Source organism: Canis lupus, chromosome 2 (genome assembly GCF_003254725.2).
Source record: "Canis lupus dingo isolate Sandy chromosome 2, ASM325472v2, whole genome shotgun sequence".
In the NCBI taxonomy this organism is placed as follows: Eukaryota; Metazoa; Chordata; class Mammalia; order Carnivora; family Canidae; genus Canis; species Canis lupus.
In genome coordinates, this window is record NC_064244.1 from 16713407 (window position 1) to 16731684 (window position 18278).

General features: G+C 34.9%; 1 protein-coding gene across 2 annotated transcripts in view; it reads right to left on the reverse strand.

Moving 5' to 3' along the window:
* The window catches only part of LOC112674605 (ankyrin repeat domain-containing protein 26), a 140713-nt gene that overhangs the window by 26452 nt on the left and 95983 nt on the right, over positions 1 to 18278 (reverse strand). For both annotated transcript variants that reach the window (XM_035713398.2, XM_025470969.3), the window contains 6 exons: positions 16424 to 17380; positions 14778 to 14930; positions 11162 to 11232; positions 10472 to 10565; positions 6452 to 6564; positions 3386 to 3515 (listed from right to left, as the gene is read on the reverse strand). In XM_035713398.2, the coding sequence (XP_035569291.1) occupies positions 3386 to 3515; positions 6452 to 6564; positions 10472 to 10565; positions 11162 to 11232; positions 14778 to 14930; positions 16424 to 17380 (1518 nt within the window). The remainder of the gene's footprint in view (positions 1 to 3385; positions 3516 to 6451; positions 6565 to 10471; positions 10566 to 11161; positions 11233 to 14777; positions 14931 to 16423; positions 17381 to 18278) is intronic.

Consider the following 18278-nt stretch of genomic DNA (forward strand, 5'->3'; position numbering starts at 1 on the left):
ACACTGCCTCTCAGGGACATGGTCTGAGAAGAGTGAGTAACTTCTCCACTCTGTGCCCCTGGTACTCTTCAGATAACTATTTCCATGCTGTATGCTCCGAGGTAGATTGCCTGCTGCCTCTCTCCAAGCATAGTGCCCTACAGATTCTATCCCAGCCAAGCCCAATAACCTTTAAAATTCTAGGCTTTAAGCCCCCTTTGTTGCAAGAACTGCCAAAATTCAGCCGCTCTCCTTTTCCAAGGCAGTGGCTATGTGCATTCCCAGGTGTTCCTCTCTCCTGCCCTTCACCATGACCACTACTCCCTCCCATCGGCAGCAAATAGGATCCAAGTCAGTGGCTATGTGCATTCCCAGGTGTTCCTCTCTCCTGCCCTTCACCATGACCACTACTCCCTCCCATTGGCAGCAAATAGGATCCAAGTCAGTGGCTATGTGCATTCCCAGGTGCTCCTCTCTCCTGCCCTTCACTATGACCACTATTCCCTTCCATCGGCAGCAAATAGGATCTGTTTCTCTCCTAAACTATGTCTCTATACTTCCTACTTTCTTTGAAGTGGCCTCTTCTCTCTCTTTAGTTATGGCCTTTGTTTTTTCAGTCTTCAGGTAGGTTTCTGAGGCATTTAGTATGACTTGATAGGTATCTAGTTGTATTAGTGGGACAAGGTGAGCCTAGGCTCCTCCTACCCTGCCACCATCTTCCTTTCTCTATGATATTTTTCTAAGATTCTCTTCAAATTACAAATTATTAAAACTAAGCAGGAACATTTCTTTTGAATTTCCCTTTAAGTTAAGGGAGAACAAAGACTGACAAGCAGAGAGACATATGATTTGAAGTGTAACAACTGAACTAGAAAGAGTTTAATAAGCAAAATGGAACCTTTTACCTGATTTCAATTAACTGCAATTCTAAAAGAAATAGGCAGCTTTGAGGGTTTCTAAATCAATAATCTTCATTCTACCTTCATCAGTGATGAAATAAAGAGAACATTAGGGAATAATTTATAATCTTTTCATTAACAAAACAAATATATTGTTCTTTGGCACATTTAAGTTAAATACAAATTCTCCTTTATCTTACTGCAAGCTTATTTTTGTGGGGAGGTAAGACTGTCTCATCTTTATATTGTACTACAATGCTTCTCCATATCATACAAATTGGCTTTGAAATTCTTTTGTAATTCAAATTGCTAACCTAATATTTGTCTCTGATAATTCAATTAGATGCAACCTGATATTTTACAGGTGTATTCTTGAAATAATGTAATGAAATGTTTATTCCATTAATTATGCATTGAGCTATCAAACTACGCTATGCATATCTCTCTATTTCAGTAAAATAAGATGGATGTGGGCAACTGCATTTTCCAAGAATTTAAGATCTGTGCCAAGAACAGGATCAGCACCAGTGTTGTATGCACAAGAACCAGGTCAAAAGAGTATCTAATTGTGAACTTTAAAGATGATGGATGGATCAGCAAGACTTCCAAACAGGAAGGCTGATAGCCCAGAGTTAACCTTTTATATAAATGGTACTGAGACAAATGGATATCCACACACAAAGTAATAAAATCAGACCTCTACCTCATAACATATATACAAAATTAACACGAAATATTAAGAGCTAGAATTATAAAACAGAAAAAAATATAGGTGTGTATGTTTGTGATTGGATTTGGCAACAGTTTCTTAAATATGGCATCAAAAGACAGAAACAGATTAAATATTTCTCAAAATTTAAAAAATAAAACCTTTTTTTTTTAAATAAAAACTTTTATGCTTTAAATGTAACCATCAAGAAAAAGTGAAAAGGCAAGGTAACGAATAAAATATTTGAAAATCCTATATCTGATAAGGGATAAGTAGTTAGAATATATAAATAACTCTTACAATAATGAAAAAACAATCCAATATAAAAATGGGCAAAAGAAATGATTAGTTCTTTAAGGAAGATATAGAAATGAATAATGACCACATGTAAAGATGCGATACTCAACATGACCAATTCTAAGAAAAATGCAAATTAAAACCACAAGATAGATGAAACTCAACAAGTGTATTATGCTAAGTGAAATAAGTCAGAGAAAGACAAATACCATATAATTTCACTCATATGTGGAATTAAAAAAAAAAAAACAGATGAACATAGGGGAAGGGGAAAAAGAAAGAGGCAAACCAAAAAAGACTCTCAACTATAGAGAATAAATTTAGTGTTGCTGTAGAGGTGGGAGGAGTTTGGGCTAGATGAGTGATGGGTATTAAGGAAGACACTTGTTCTGATGAGCACTGGGTATTTTTTTTTATTCAAGAGAGACACAGAGAGAGGGGGTGGGGCAGAGACACAGGCAGAGGGAGAAGCAGGCTCCATGCAGGGAACCTGACATGGGACTCGATCCTAGGCCTCCAGGATCATGCCCTAGGCTGAAGGTGGTGCTAAACCGCTGAGCCACCAGGGCTGCCCAGCACTGGGTATTTAAATGAGTAATCACTAAATTCTACTCCTGACATCAATATTACATGATATGTTAACTAACCAGAATTTAAATAAAAAATTGAAGCAAATGAAAATACCCCCACAACATGTCATTTTATACCCAATAGGATAGTTATAATAAAAAATAACAGATAACGACAAACATTGACCAGAATCAGCAAAAATGAGAACCCTCAAACACTGGTGATAAAAATGTAAAATGGTGCAGCCAGTTTGGAAAATAGTCTGGCAGTTCCTCAAAGGTTTAAAAAAAATGTTAAAGACAGTTACCATATGAACTAACAATTCCATTTATAAGTATATACCGAAGAGAAATAAAATGTTCATGCAAAAACTTGTACATGAAAAAAAAAACTTGTACATGAGTATTCACAATAGCATTGTTAACGACAGCCTAAAAGCAAAACAATCCAAATATCCACCAAATGATAAATACATAAATAAAATGTGGGTTGTCCATACAGTGGGATATTATCCAGCAATAAAAATAATAAAGCACTGACACATACAAAATAATCTAAAGATGTGCTAAAGGAAAGAAGGCAGTCAGAAAAGATAAAATATTTTGTGATTCCATTGATACGAAATGTCCAAAATCAGCAACAAATCTATAGAGACAGAGAGTAGAGTAACAACTCCTTATGGCTAAGAAGAATAGGGAAGGGGAAACTAGCATGAGGTGACAGTTAAAGGGTGTAGGGTTTCTTTTTAGGGTGACAAAATGTTCTAAAATGGATTGTGGTAATCTTATGTTCATTATATCTCAATAAAGTTATTGCCAAAAAAATATATCAAGTATGCAAAATTAACATACAAATCAGTATTTCACTGCTCAAAGCATGGAGTGATTTATTTCTCAATGATTTTAGAGTCCAAAAACTAATTAAAAATTACCTTATGTTTTAGCATATTAATCTGAATATCCATTTCCGTTTGACTGGTTTTTAAATCTCCATAGAAAGGAAGCTCTCCATTTTCATATTTACTTAACATCCTTCTTGTCATGTTTAAGAGGTTCTTAAATCTGCAGAAGGTATAGAATGAGTAAGTCAGGTCCTTTAAGAGAAAATATTTAATATTTATTTATTTATTTAAATATTTATTTAAATAGATAATATGTTCTATCATATAAACAAATCTATTAATTATGATATCTCATTTGTTCTAATCTCACGTTGTTTGAGAAAATACCAACTAAATTATATTCCTAGGTAAAAAAAATATGAAAAAGATTTTTACGACACATATGGCAGTTAAAGAGTTAATAGGGTCACTATATTAAGAGTTCTTGTAAGTTATTTTTAATATCTATTTTCAGTATTTAATATAAAAACTGATCTATTATTAAGTGGCTATCAACCAGAGACTAGCAATCCACGGTGAAGAGGAAAAGCATCCTCATCTATTAATGTTTTAAAAAGACACAAAAAATACATTTTGGTACCTACCTACCTGTCTACAAGAAGAAAAGAAAATACAGACAAAAAACATCAAAGGAGATCATTCAACAGAAAGAGAAAGAGGAAAGAAAAATATTTAAAGTCTGAGTTCAGAGGAAGAAGAAAGAGGCAGAGCTTTAGAAGAAAAGAAATCAGCAGAACGATAATGTAATAGTCTATGAGACTGTTTTAAAAAGAAATCTAATATCTTGGCTAGCAGACTCTTAGTAAAGTGAGGGGATGCAAAACAATGCAGAGAACACAGTTAAATGAGAAAGTATTGACGAATCAGAGCACAAGTTAAGCACTCAGCAAATAAACAGAAAGGAAGCCAAGTGGGAGCTTCAGAACATCAGAAAGACATTTTTTTTTATCTGAGTGGTAAAAATGCAATTGTTCATTTTATTCTTAAGTCAGACATATATTTTTGTATGAATGATATATTTTATAACTAAAAAATGCAGGAAGAAAATGTAAGCCACTTGAGTCAGAGATGGCAGAGCAAGAGGAGAACATAGTTTTGTCTGATCCCAGAAATTCAGCCAGAGAGCTATCAAATCATTCTGAACACCCTGTGAAATCAACCAGAGATCTAAGGGAAGAATTGCAGGACTTCTACAAATAGAAAAGTGTCCACTTTCTGCAAATCTTTTTTAACTTTCATTTTTACAGTTACATTCTATTCTTTCATTTTACCTAATTTTAATTCTGTATACATGTAAGTCATTCTATCTTCTCTTTCCTTTGGATAAATTACTCTAAAAACAGACCAAAATGTACCTTGGATATAGAATATTGCTCTCTTCTGTTCAACTGGCTGATAATATTGTTCTCATTTTGTCTTTTAATTTCCATTTTTACACTTACATTCTATCCTTCGGTTGTATCTAATTTTATTTTTGTATATATACAAGGTTTCCTTTCCTTATCATTCTGGGATGCAATTTCCTAACAAACAGACAAAAATACACATAAGATCCAGTGTACTGCTCTGCTCTGTTCAGCTCTCTAATTATATTATCTCCTTTTTTAACCTTTTTATCTTTTTTGGGTCTCTTCTGATTTGTTTAGTGTATTTCTCTGGGGTCATTTTTGCTATTTTTATATTTTGCTCTCTCATTCATCTATTCTTCTCTGGACAGAATGACAAGATGGAAAATCTCACTGCAACAAAGAGAACAAGAGGCAGTACTGACTGCCAGGAACCTAATCAGTATGGACATAAGTAAGAGGCTGGAGCTAGTGTTCAGAATAATGACTATAAAGATAATAGCTGAGCTTAAAAACACACAGAAGATGCTAGAGAATGCCTTTCTGGTGAAATAAAACAACTAGTATCTAATCAAGTTGAAATAAAAAAGGCTATTATTAGTGAGATGCAATAAAAAAATGTAGGCTCCAACTGCTAGGATAAGTGAGGCCTCAGTGGTTGAGCATCTGCCTGTAGCTCAGGGCGTGATCCCGGAATCCAGGATGGAGTCCCATATCGGGCTCTCTGCATCGAGCCTGCTTCTCCTCCTTCTTGCCTCTGTCTCTGCGTCTGTGTGTGTGTGTGTGTCTTGTGAATAAATAAATAAAATCTTTAAAATATTCTAAAAAGAAAAATGAAATCTTGCCATTTGCAATGATGTGATGGAACCAGAAAGACAATCAGAGTAAGACAATTATCATATGATTTCACTCATATGTGGAATTTAAGAAACAAAACAGGGCAGCCTGGGTGGCTCAGCGGGTTAGCGCCTGCCTTCAGCCCAGAGCCTGGTCCTGGAGACCCGGGATCGAGTCCCACGTCTGGCTCCCTACATGGAGCCTGCTTCTTCCTCTGCCTCTCTCTCTCTCTCTCTCTCTCTCTCTCCCTCTCTCTCTCCCTCTGTGTCTCTCATGAATAAATTTAAAAAAAAATCTTTAAAATGAAAAGAAACAAAACAGAGTAGCATAGGTGGAGGGAAGGAAAAGTAAAACAAGATGAAATCAGAAAGGGAAACAAACTGGAAGACACTCTTAATAGAAAACAAACTGCAGGTTGCTGGAAGGGAAGGTGATTGGGGAATGGGGTAAGTGGGTGATGGGGATTAAGGAAGGCACGTGATGGAATGAGTACTTGGTGTTATATAAGACGCATGAATCACTGAACTCTACCTCTGAAACTAATAATTCACTGTAAGTTAATTAATTTAAATTCAAATTATAAAATAAAAAGAAATAGAAGTCAAACCAAGATAATTTTTGATATTGTTACATGATGACAGGTAGGTTTTTAGATATTAGAATATCTGTTTTAAGAACACTACTAAAAGGAAAGATTATCTAAGAACAAAGATATCTTGCAGAAATAATTCAAGGTGGACAATGAAAAGTGCAGTTGACTACCTATGTTAAAGGCATTGTTGTTATTATTTAAGGAATCACTGAACAGTAAATCTAGTATTTTGCAAAAATTTCTATTTCTGATTTATAAAATAAAATTACAATTAAATCAATTAATTAATGGTTAAAGTGGTGTGAAATATTATAGTCTTACCCAGTATTCTCTTTTTCTAATTCATAATTTTTCTTCACCTCTTGATCCAAACTGAATTCCAGAGATTGTTTTAACTCCATACATTTCTTTAGACTTTCCTTTTCATCGCTAGGCTTTGAAAAAAATTTTTCAAGAAAATTAGTTTCAAAAATCTAGAGACTCCTTTTATAAAATATTATTTCTCATGAATTCATGAGTAATATGTGTTTAGACAGGTTTATAAAATACATATAAAATATAGTTTATGAACCAAATGTCAATAAAAACAGATTTCAAAAATAAGGACATTTCTTAAAACAGCTTAAACTGATTCTATATTTTCATCATTTTTTCCTAGAATTTAAATTGCCAAAATTTACTCATGAAATACAGAGGTTTTTATCCATATTAATACTAAGTATTAATGAAAAAAATTAAAGTGGTTATACTTATATTTTAGTTTCTAAAGATGCCCTAGAAACATTTTCATCAATATCTTAAGATACTCTTGGTTTTGTGAGATCATACCTTATTAAGATAATATCTGAAAAATTCCCATGCAGTACCCATTATAATTTTGAAGATCATCTAACTTTAGGATACTCTCATTCTCTGGAAGCATTTCAAACATTCTCTGCAAAATTTCAATTTCTTTTTTTCCATTAACCACTTTTCTCTTTAAATAAAATTTAAGTCTTCCCAATATTATATAAAAATGTTTTCTTACTCTTGTGGCATTTTTTATCATCTTGCTTTTCCCCTTTCACTGGACTTGAACATTCTTTAATGTGTCATCTCAGCCACAGATTCATCTTTTCATTGCTTCTTTTACACTAAAATCTGGCTTTCAATCCTGGAATTCCACTAAAAAATCTTGAGGGCCATCAAGGATCTTCTTTTAATTTTTTAAAATTTATTTATTTATGATAGTCACAGAGAGAGAGAGAGAGAGAGAGGCAGAGGGAGAAGCAGGCTCCATGCACCGGGAACCCGACGTGGGATTCAATCCCGGGTCTCCAGGATCGCGCCCTGGGCCAAAGGCAGGTGCCAAACTGCTGCGCCACCCAGGGATCCCAAGGATCTTTTGTTGAAAGTCCTTATCCTGCTTTACTACTCAGCAGCAGCTGAAAACAATGACCATACCCTCCCTCTGCTCTTCTAATCCTATTTAATTTCTAAATGACACCAACTGCTGACATTTACTCCCTGACCCTTGCTATTCCTCTTTTGACATGCTCTCAGAGTTCTCCAAATCTCAAGGCTTCAAAATCAGAATCTCTAATCTACATTTTCAGCCTTGACCCATTTACTGAGGTCATCTGTCCTTTTCAATCTTCCTTCTAGTTCTTCATAGACATTATTTTCAACCACTCACTCAAAAGCTGTTACCTGATGTGGATTACCTTTGTAGTTAGCTAATCTGTTATTTTTATATTTTTAAAATTTATGTACTTGAGAGAGAGAGCACAAATGGGGAGAAGAGCAGAGAGAGGGAGAAGCAGACTCCCCGCTGAGGAGGGAGCCTCATGCAGGACTCAATTCTGGGACCCTGAGATCATGACCTGAGCCACAGCAGACACTTAACCCACTGAGCCACCCAGACACCTCAACACATCTAATCTTGTACATTTTATGTTGACCCTTTTTGATATTACTTTGAGTGTATTTTTTTTAAGATTTTATTTATTTATTCATGAGAGACACACACACACACACACACACACAGAGAGAGAGAGAGAGAGAGAGAGGCAGAGACAGGCAGAGGGAGAAGCAGGCTCCATGCAGTGAGCCCCATTTGGGACTCGATCCCAGGACTCCAGGATCATGCCCTGAGCCGAAGGCAGAAGCTTAACCACTGAGCCACCCAGGCATCCTGAGTGTATTATTTTTTAATCTCAGGGGGCACCCTTACCCTCAGGATGCTGACCATTGTACTTTGTCTTGCCTTTTTGTTATATTGCAAAAGTTCTTCCCAAGGGTCAGATTATGAATGGTTTGTCTTTGTTTCCTTTTGAATACTTTCCTATTCCATAGAGATTTGGACTTAAGGAAGTTTTCTTCTAAATTCTTTTCAGATACACACTTGACTATATTGTTCAGAAGCTTAAGTCGGCTAGAGCTATCTCTTCTTCTCAATCCAGATTTCTTCACCTCAAAATTGTGTCCATCAAATATCTTAACACAGGCAGTCTCTGTCCTGGGGATTTATGAGGTAAGAACCTTCTACAGAAATTAGGGCTATGAATGAAGTTGGTGGAAAGCTATTTAAGTTTCTGTTTTAAAGGGTAAGCTTAAAGTGGCTAATGTTGGGCTGGCAGGATCAAGGGGAATTGGGAGGCACCAATAAAATGGTGGCGGGCCTTCCATTTTGTTACCCCCGCCTCAGAACTTTCCTGCCACCAGCAGACCACCCAAGCACACGTCATCAGGGGTACACAGGACCTATGTAGGAAACCTGAACCGTACCTTACCCAACCTCCATATAAGGGCATAAGCAGTTATTGCCCCATACCAATTCTACCAGTAATATGCCCTAATACCTATCACCCCATACAGACATAACCCCTTACCTCTTCCCTTAGAAAGCTCACATGTACTCCTTTTGGGTGTGACTTCCCTGGCTTCACTCCCTTGTGGGGCCATGGAACCTTGCCCCAGAGCGTGTTCCATTAAAAGCCTGCCTCAACCAACTTTTGCCTGGACTCTATTTCATTTCACTACCAATCGGATGAAACCTGACAGCTAATAATTTTATACCATTACTCTAATTCATTTCTCTAGGAATCTACATAATATCTATGGATATTCTTACAAAGTCTGTAACATGTGATGGCTTCCCTAATAGATTCCTGTATGACATTGTAGGGGGACAACTCATGGCACTCTCAGTCACAGAGATAAGACTCCTTACCAACATTTTGTCATGTTAACTGCATGAAAAGTACAGTAAAACAATTTGAGTAGTTTATATGAAGTCATGAAAAAAATTTTTCTTTCGATGTTTCTTTGGCCACAAAAAGGACCAATCAATAGAATGTGCTCATTCTAATGAAATTTGCATGTACATAAACTTGGTGACTGAAAGAAACTAGTTGTAGGTCCTTCTACCTCACTGTTCCAACTTAGAAGTCACAATGCAATCTTCTCATTGGTAACCACTCCTATAAAGGAGGGTATGAATGGCATGATAATCCTGTACTGCTTGGTAAATAGTTATATAGTTTTCACTACCTATCAATGAGCTGGTATCCTGGATTGCACATTAATCTTTTCTGAGATTGAATTGTTAAATCTCTGAAAGCCAGATTAACTCGAGGGAATAGAAAATAATTAGTTGCAATGAATGCTAGGAGCACTGTGTTACTATGTAAGGTCCTGACTGAGCAGTCATTTCTACTTTTTCACTGGCATTTCTTTTCTTTTCAAAATCCAACAAAGACAAAACTACGTTCCTTTGAGAAAAATGTTTGTATAATTACCTAGTAGTCATTCTTTTTTTTTTCCTAGTAGTCATTCTTAATGAAGACAAGTTACAAGTTTGTAATTACAAATCACTACAAATTATTAGTAAAGTAATCCATTCTCAAAATCTCAGTAAAGGGTTTAGATTATAAGAGAAATTCAGAATTCAAGATCAAATTATTTACTTAAAGTTTGGGGAATTTTTAAACATATTGAAAAATATTAACAGGGACGCAGACATTAGTATACCAATATTCACAGCAGCATTACTAACAACAGCTAAGAGGAGAAAAACCCAAATGTACACTGACAGGTAAACAAAATGTGATATATATAAAATGTTGCTTTGTTTAGGCTATCACAGTCTATTTTATTAAAGTCTTAACTACAAAAATTATTGATTTATGAATTCAGTGAACTTTATCTATAAAGAGGAATTATACCAATAGTAGTTAAGTAGCAACAATATGAATATTTTTATGAGTGAGAATGTTCATATTATCCAAAATGTTCTTATACACTACTACTAGAGAAATAAAACTCCTTCTCAGTAGGACAGAAATTAAGAGACTGACTTACCGAACTTGGACTTAACAGGTCTTCCTGAAGCTGTTCAATTTGGCCTGCTTGCTTCTTGATTGTAACTTTTAACTTGGCATTTTCAACTTCAAGCCTAAAATGCATATTTTAAAATATTTATTCTCAGACACAAATTTTAAACATACCACATAATTTCTAAACAAACATCTAAAGGTCTTACATAAATTTTTTAATTTTTATTTATTTATTTATTTATTTATGATAGTCACACAGAGAGAGGGAGAGGCAGAGACACAGGCAGAGGGAGAAGCAGGCTCCATGCACTGGGAGCCTGACATGGGATTCGATCCCGGGTCTCCAGGATCGCACCCTGGGCCAAAGGCAGGCGCCAAACCGCTGCGCCACCCAGGGATCCCGGTCTTACATAATTTCTTAAAAATTTAAAAAGTAGATTTGGCAATTGTGCCATTTTTCTGGATGTATTTCATAATTAATGTACAAAATTTAAAGATCATAAGCAAAAATTATGCATTTCAATATCACGCAAAGCTGAAATTTTTACCCAGCTAAACAATGATGTATTTATCATAATGGATATATTTCTTATACTATACTACTTATCTGCTTTATAAATACTCAAGTTATTTTCTGTGCTGCTTTAAATTATCTCTGCCTCTCTGTGTGTCTCTTATGAATAAAGAAATAATCTTTTTTTAAAAAAAATTATACTTTTGTATGTGATCTTGTGACTTCTCAATACATCCTACAGCCTCTGTATATCGATCCTGTGCTTCACGTAACTAAAAGAGAAAAGAAATACTTTTAACTACTGACAATCTAGTATAAATCATAACCTGTTAAACAAAATTTCACTGGACATAGACACTCTACATACTGATTTATGGTTACAGCAGAATTGTACTGCTACAATAGAGACCTATATCTACAAAGCCCAAAATATTTACAATCCCTTTACAGAAAAGCTTACTGACCACTCTTCTAGTATTAAAACATAACATTTTTAATGTTTTTAAATTATGTTTTATCAGTAGATATACAAATTTATATATTGTTCAAAGGAGGAAAGACAGGAAATTACCTTATAGTAAATATTTCTAATTTTCTATTCCCAGCACCACAATTATAATTTTAAATATTCACATTTATAAATGACCATGGTTATCCCAGTGATTATAAAAGTTAACATGCTACTTTCAGTGACAATCAGATATTTCAAGTAATAGTATAAGAGGCAGTATCTTAGTAGGAAGCAGAATATGCCTGGATCTGAATTCCCAACTCCTCTGGGTATTAGCTGTGTGACCTTAAACAAATTATTTCAAATTTCTGCATCTCACTTTCTTCATCTGTAAAATGAAGATAATAATAGTATCTACCTCATTGTGATGCTGGTAAGATTAAATTAGGGAATATACATGAACTACTTAGAAGAGTATGTGGCACATACCAAATTCTAAGTGTCTGCAATTAGCATTATTGTTGTTGCTGTATTTTATGTTTTAACAATACTTGATATTTTAGGCAGATAGCAGGCCAATGGAAGTACTCTCTTACACAAGTTATATTGAAATCATTCTTCATACTACTTACTGAAAGTGGTAGCAAATGGGGAGCATGAGGCCCAGGATGTAGCCTCAGAACTCCAAAAAAAATTTCACTAGGGATGCTTAGGTGGCTCAGTCAGGCATCTGCCTTGGGCTCAGATCATGATTTCGAGGTCCTGGGATTGAGCCCCCCCACATTGGGTTCCCTGCTCAGCAGGGAGCCTGCTTCTCCCTTTCTCTCTGCCCCTCCCCCTGCTTGTGCACTCAGGCACCTTTACTGTCTCTCACAAATAAAATCTTTAAAAAAAAAAAAACCTTTTACCAATTCCACTAGCCAATGGTACTTTCTTCCACTTACAATAATTTTAACTTACTGCCTCTCTATACTACTCAATGAACAATACTCATGGACTATGGTGCAAACAGTAACTCCTAGACTGATTGTTAAATAACTTACATGACCATCAGAGGCAAGGTAAAGCCACTGACATGGAAATAATGGACTCTTGCTAAACCAATGTTCCCAAATTGTTTCATGTTCATATTGTTTATCTTAGCAACTGTTTATGTTAGAGGGCTTTAGCAAGTACTCTGATGAGTAGAGATTTAGGCTCTGTGGTGTGGCATATCAGAAAAACTGTCCCTAGAGGCACCTGGTTGGCTCAGTTAAAAGAACACCTGACTGTTAACATTCAGGTCTTGTTCAAGCCCCACAGTGGATGTAGCAATTACATAAACAAATAAACTTAAAAGAAAAGAAAACCTGTCCCCAGAACTTTATAGTTGGTAAAGTGCTGTAAATCTGTAAATCTCAGTTCTGGCTGCATAATGAAGGAAGGCATATTTAGACTGTTTTTCCATAATGAAGGCGGGAAAAACAAGCATCTGTTTGAATACATTGCCTTATCAGATTAAATGCTTTTAGTTTTACATTTAATTGCTTAAAATACATTTAGGATACAGCTTTGTTATGTCAATGTTTTTCTATCAGAAATTACTGCTATGTATAAAGTACTTAATTTTATCCTAAAAACTAAGTTAAAATATTCTTAAATTTATACAAGGATAGGTGTCATACATATAAATATAAAATATTTTCCCTCTTAGATACATTTGTACATAGACAAAATTGTCATTCATGAAAAAAATAAAAACAATGTAAAATAAAGGACTAAACTGGTCTGTACAGACTGGATAACAAGAGTGAAAAAAGTATGTTCAAGGGGAGTTAGAATAGTTAAAGAAAGCCTCTTGGAGAATAAGAGACAATGAGCCAGGTCTCAATAGTGTAGGATTAGGCAAGAGAAAGGGAGACTAAAAAAACAGAAAGGGTAAAATGAATAAAAGGCTAAGAGATGGTAAAATCAACCTAATTAACTCAGAGGATAAAATCTGATGGCAGAGAAATACAAACAGATGTCCAGACAACAACTAAATCAATGTTCACTGCAGCATTATTAATGGCCACAAAGTGGAAATAACCCAAAGGTGCATCAAATGATGAATGAACAAGGGCTTTAGCCTACAATGGAGGACTGTCTGACCATCAAAAGATGAAGCACTGACATATGCTAGAACACAGGTGAACCCCAAAAACAGGAAGTGAAAGAAGCAAGTCACAAAGGACCACACATTGTGTGACTCTCTTTATATGAAATATTCACAATAGGCAACTCTATAGAGACAGGAAGTAGACTCTTGGTTGCTGCAGGTCAGGGGCAGCAGCTAAGGGTTTCTTTCTTTTTTTTTTATTTAAAAGAATAGTTTTATTGGTGTTCAATTTGCCAACATATAGAATAACACCCAGTGCTCATCCCGTCAAGTGCCCACCTCAGCTAAGTGTTTCTTTTCAGGGTGATAAAAATGCTCTGATGGCAGTGAGAGTCGCACAACTCTATAAATGTACTCAGAGACAACTACACATGTTAAATTGGTAAAGTGTATGGTAGATGTATTATATCTCAGTAAAGTTTTAAAAAAATCCAATGGCACCACCTAGATAATTTTCTTAATTCTCTCTTTTGGGTGTATATACTATACATCATCTGAATTTTTCCATGCATTTATAATATATCTAAAAGGAAAAGAAAACGATGGAAATGCCTCAGTTGCATTAGTCATAAAGTAACCTTTCTGTAAAAGTTATCCTGAAATCAGTACAGAGTCTATATCTATCCATAAAAGTGAAGATGAGAAATAAGATGATTTTCCGAAACATTCCATTAATATCTTCTGATTTTAGCTAGCTCGCCTCATCATGGTAATAGAGATATTATTAAAAAGCATTGTTTAGGGCACCTGGGTGGCTCAGTTGGTTAAGCATCCACCTCATGATTTCAGCTCAGGTCATTGTCTCATTGGTGGTGGGATTAAGCTGGCCTGGGGCTCTGTACTCAGCAAGAAATCTGCTGGAGAGTCTCTCCTTTTCCCTGTGACCCCTTCCCACTACACATGAGTGTGCATGTATGTGCATTCTCTCTCAAATAAATAAATCTTTTAAAAAATTTGTTTAGCAGGAAAAAAAGTCCCTCAATTTGTGTGAATAATAATTGCATAAGTCTCAACTTTCCTAGTAAATGCTATAAGCAAAAACATATAACACAGATAGCAGAATGGAAAGTCAGAATTTAATAAATAAGTGCATGGTGAAGACACTAAAATTATGCTAAATTAAAATGAAAATACAAAACAAAGTGGTCCATGGAAATTAGCATTCTACAACACTTTATATTATTTAACAGCTACAGACAAACTGTTGACATGTTATATTTAATACATACCTGACTTTTGATTTGATCTAATTTCTTCTTTAAATCCTGTACCTCATCTTCTAAATTAATACGATAATGCGATGTAACCTCCAATGAAGCCTCTGACATAGATTGTTTTTTCAGGGCATCAGCCAGTTCTTGTTGAAATTGTCTCATAACTACCTAATAAGACACTTCTGTTACTGATTTTATAAATGATCTTATTATTATGTTAATAATATGTAATTCTAACATATGTACTTTATCACCACATACATCAACTCACCTTCTTTTCCTAAAATGTACACACTGCTGTTTATTGAATTTGGCTAAAGACACAAAAAGTGTTACCCTCCTGCTTAGTCAGTGTTATGTTACTTAGATAATTATTTCAACCTCACTACCCATTCTTTGTTGATGAATTTGCAAAGCTTCCCAGCCTGCTGAAGTCTCAAAAAGAAATCAGTATATAAGTGAGACTAGCAGTGGTAAATTCTACATTAATGAAATGTTTTCTCTCTTTTTTATTAGAGGCTTAAATTAACTTCCAAGTTCTTCACATAGTCAACCCTTTGCTCAAAACCTTCCAATAGGTTACTATCTCAGAACAAAAGTGAAGTCATTCTAATGGCCTTCAAGCCCCCTACATAACCTGGCTTCTACTCCCTCCTTGACCTCAGCTCCTAGGGCTCCCTTCCCTGCTCATGCTCATTCCACTCCTGCTACACAAGAATCCTGCCACCCCTCAGTAGCTGGAAATGGAGATCCAGGGACAAATCAATAAATCACAAAAGTATAATTTTCTTTGTATTGGAAAAATTTATGCCCAAATGATAGTTAATTGAGTTTTGAAATGAGCAAATTATTTGAGTTATTTGAGTTTTGCTAAAACTCACCACAGTTATCCCAAATTATGATTTGATGAAAAATAGATGCCTTCAAAGAGTCAAAAGGTCATAAGAATAAATGATTTGAGAGTAAAAAATTAAATTTATATAAATAAAGATAAAAGTATGCTAACCAAAAATGTATAAAAGGCTACCAAAAGAAAAGTACTGAGATACAGTATCTACACTTCAGTTCATGTGACAAATCTGGAATTAGCTGTCAAATTAATCCACTTAATTGAACTTCAATTTCAAAATACTCATTTAGGTATGAGCCTTTCCAGTTTTCTGTTCATCATGGTATTAAAATGTGGTGACAATAACTACAATTATTTTAGTAGTATTAACACTAAATTATTTTTTTAACACTCAATTACTAATATCAGCCTACTTTTTTAAAAAATTTATAACTTAACCTCTTGAAGTTTCATACATGACATGGCATTTTTAATCAAATTAAAGCACCTCTTAGGTCTAATTTTTATTTGCTGGATACAAGTACGCTGACTTACACTCTCTATATTTTTTATGCTCAACTAGATTCAAAATTGAGCCATAATCAATCAGGTCATGAACTCAGGGTCATGAGTTGGAGCTCTGCACTGGGCATAGAGCCCACTTTGGATTCTCTCTCCCCACTCCCACTTAGGTGCAGGCACATTCTTTATCTTCAAAAAAAAAAAAAAAAAAAAAAAAAAAAGAAGAAGAAGAAGAAGAAGCCATAATCAAGCATTACTTTGAATTTTCTCTCAGGAAGCTTGAAAAATATTTGTCTTTCTGAATACTTACTTCCCTTTCTTCTTTCTCCTTCTCATACTTATATATTCTTTCTTTTAAATGGTTACATTCAGTGATTAACTCCTTATTTCTTTCTTGCAGTATAACACTTTGTTTTTCACTTTCAGCTTGAAGATTTCTTACAATAACCTGAAACTGGTCTTGGATATCAATTACAGTCTTTTCTTTACAGTCAACTTTGCTGTAGGCATCATCTATTTGCTGTCGGAGCAACATATTTTCACTTTGTAGTTGAGATAATCTCTCTTCTAAGGATCCCTGCTTTCCAAAGTATTTATTCACTTTACTTTGCTCATTTTGATACTTCTGTTCAATTTCCTTCTTCTGACACTGGGTTTGTTTTAGGTTTCTTTGTACATGTTCTAAAGCCAAAGTCTTTTCTCTGAGAGCATCTCTTGTGTGATGCAGCTCAATTTCTAGGGTATTGAATTTACTTTCAGCTTTAGAAAGTTGCTGAGAAAGCACCTCATTGTTATCTTTTAGGTTAGACACATCAAAGTTCATTTTGTCCTGTAAACGAAACCACTCATCTTTTGCTCTCTGGAAAGCAAGTTCTAGGTCTCTTTTTGATGCCTGACTTTGATCATGATCTTGTATAGCAGTAGCAAGTCTAGCTCGGTATGATTGAATTTTTGCTTCTAGTCTTTCTTTGTTTTGCTTTTCATTGTCCAGTTGAGAGTGTAGCATTGTATTCTCAGTTGTCAGAACATTGAGCTGTCCAGTATATTGGAATACTGTATTTGTTAATGTTACCTCATTCAGTTTTATGGTCTTTTGAAGACTGTCATTCTTTTCTTTTTCAATTTCAATGTCTTCACAATATTTCTTTTCCTTTTCCTGATTCTGGTTCCTTATTGTGTCTATTTCCAGTCTTAGCATGGCAATTTCATCCTGCAACATGCGGTTTTTATGTAACAGATCTTTTGCTTTTTCATGAGTAGGAGAAGCCTAAGTAAAATGAGAGTCTTTTAGTTGGAACTCAATAAAATGACATCATGATTTTCTCTGAAATTAAAAAATAATCTCTGTTTATACAATGAATAGGTTGCAGTAAGTGGATATCCAACTAGAAAAACATAAAGTTGGATTCAAGCCTCAAACCTTTATACAAGCATAAATTCCCCAAAGTTCAAAAATGTAATTGAAGACAATGAATGCATGAAAGGAAAAAAGAAATCATGACAAAATTCTAAGAATCTCAGAATTGGAAAGGTCTTTCTCTGATTTACAACAAACCCAGAAGGCCTAAAAAAAAAAAAAAAAAAGACTAATACATCTGACTACACTAAAATTGAGTTTACACTCTGATATCGAACACAGTCCACAGGAAAATACTTAGCTCTGCATATATTTGGACAGATTAATTTCCTAAAATTATTTTTTCCTGAGAATATTCCATAGATGTTCTACTTTTGTAACATTTCTATAGTCAGTTATAAGAATTATATCTACTGATAAATGACAAATCTAGGCATCATACTATAAACACTTCTGCATACATTAATGATCTCTTTTAGTTATCATAATTCCAGAATGGGGAGGTTAAAAATACTAAGTGAGCTGCAGGACTTTCCCCAGGTCTTTGTACTCCATTACTAGTGTTTTGCACCAAACTGCAGCTACTTCTCTAATGTAAAACATAAATACAAAAGAAGCCTTATATTTCAGGAGTGGCTGGGTGGCTCAGTCAGTTAAGCCTCTTCCTTCAGCTCAGGTCATGAAAAGGTCTTGGGGTCCTGAGATTGAGCTTCATGTCAGGCTCCCTGCTTGGCAGAAAGCATCCTTTTCCCTTTCCCTCTGCCTGCCACTTCCCCTGCTTGTACTCTCTCTGTCAAATGAATAAACA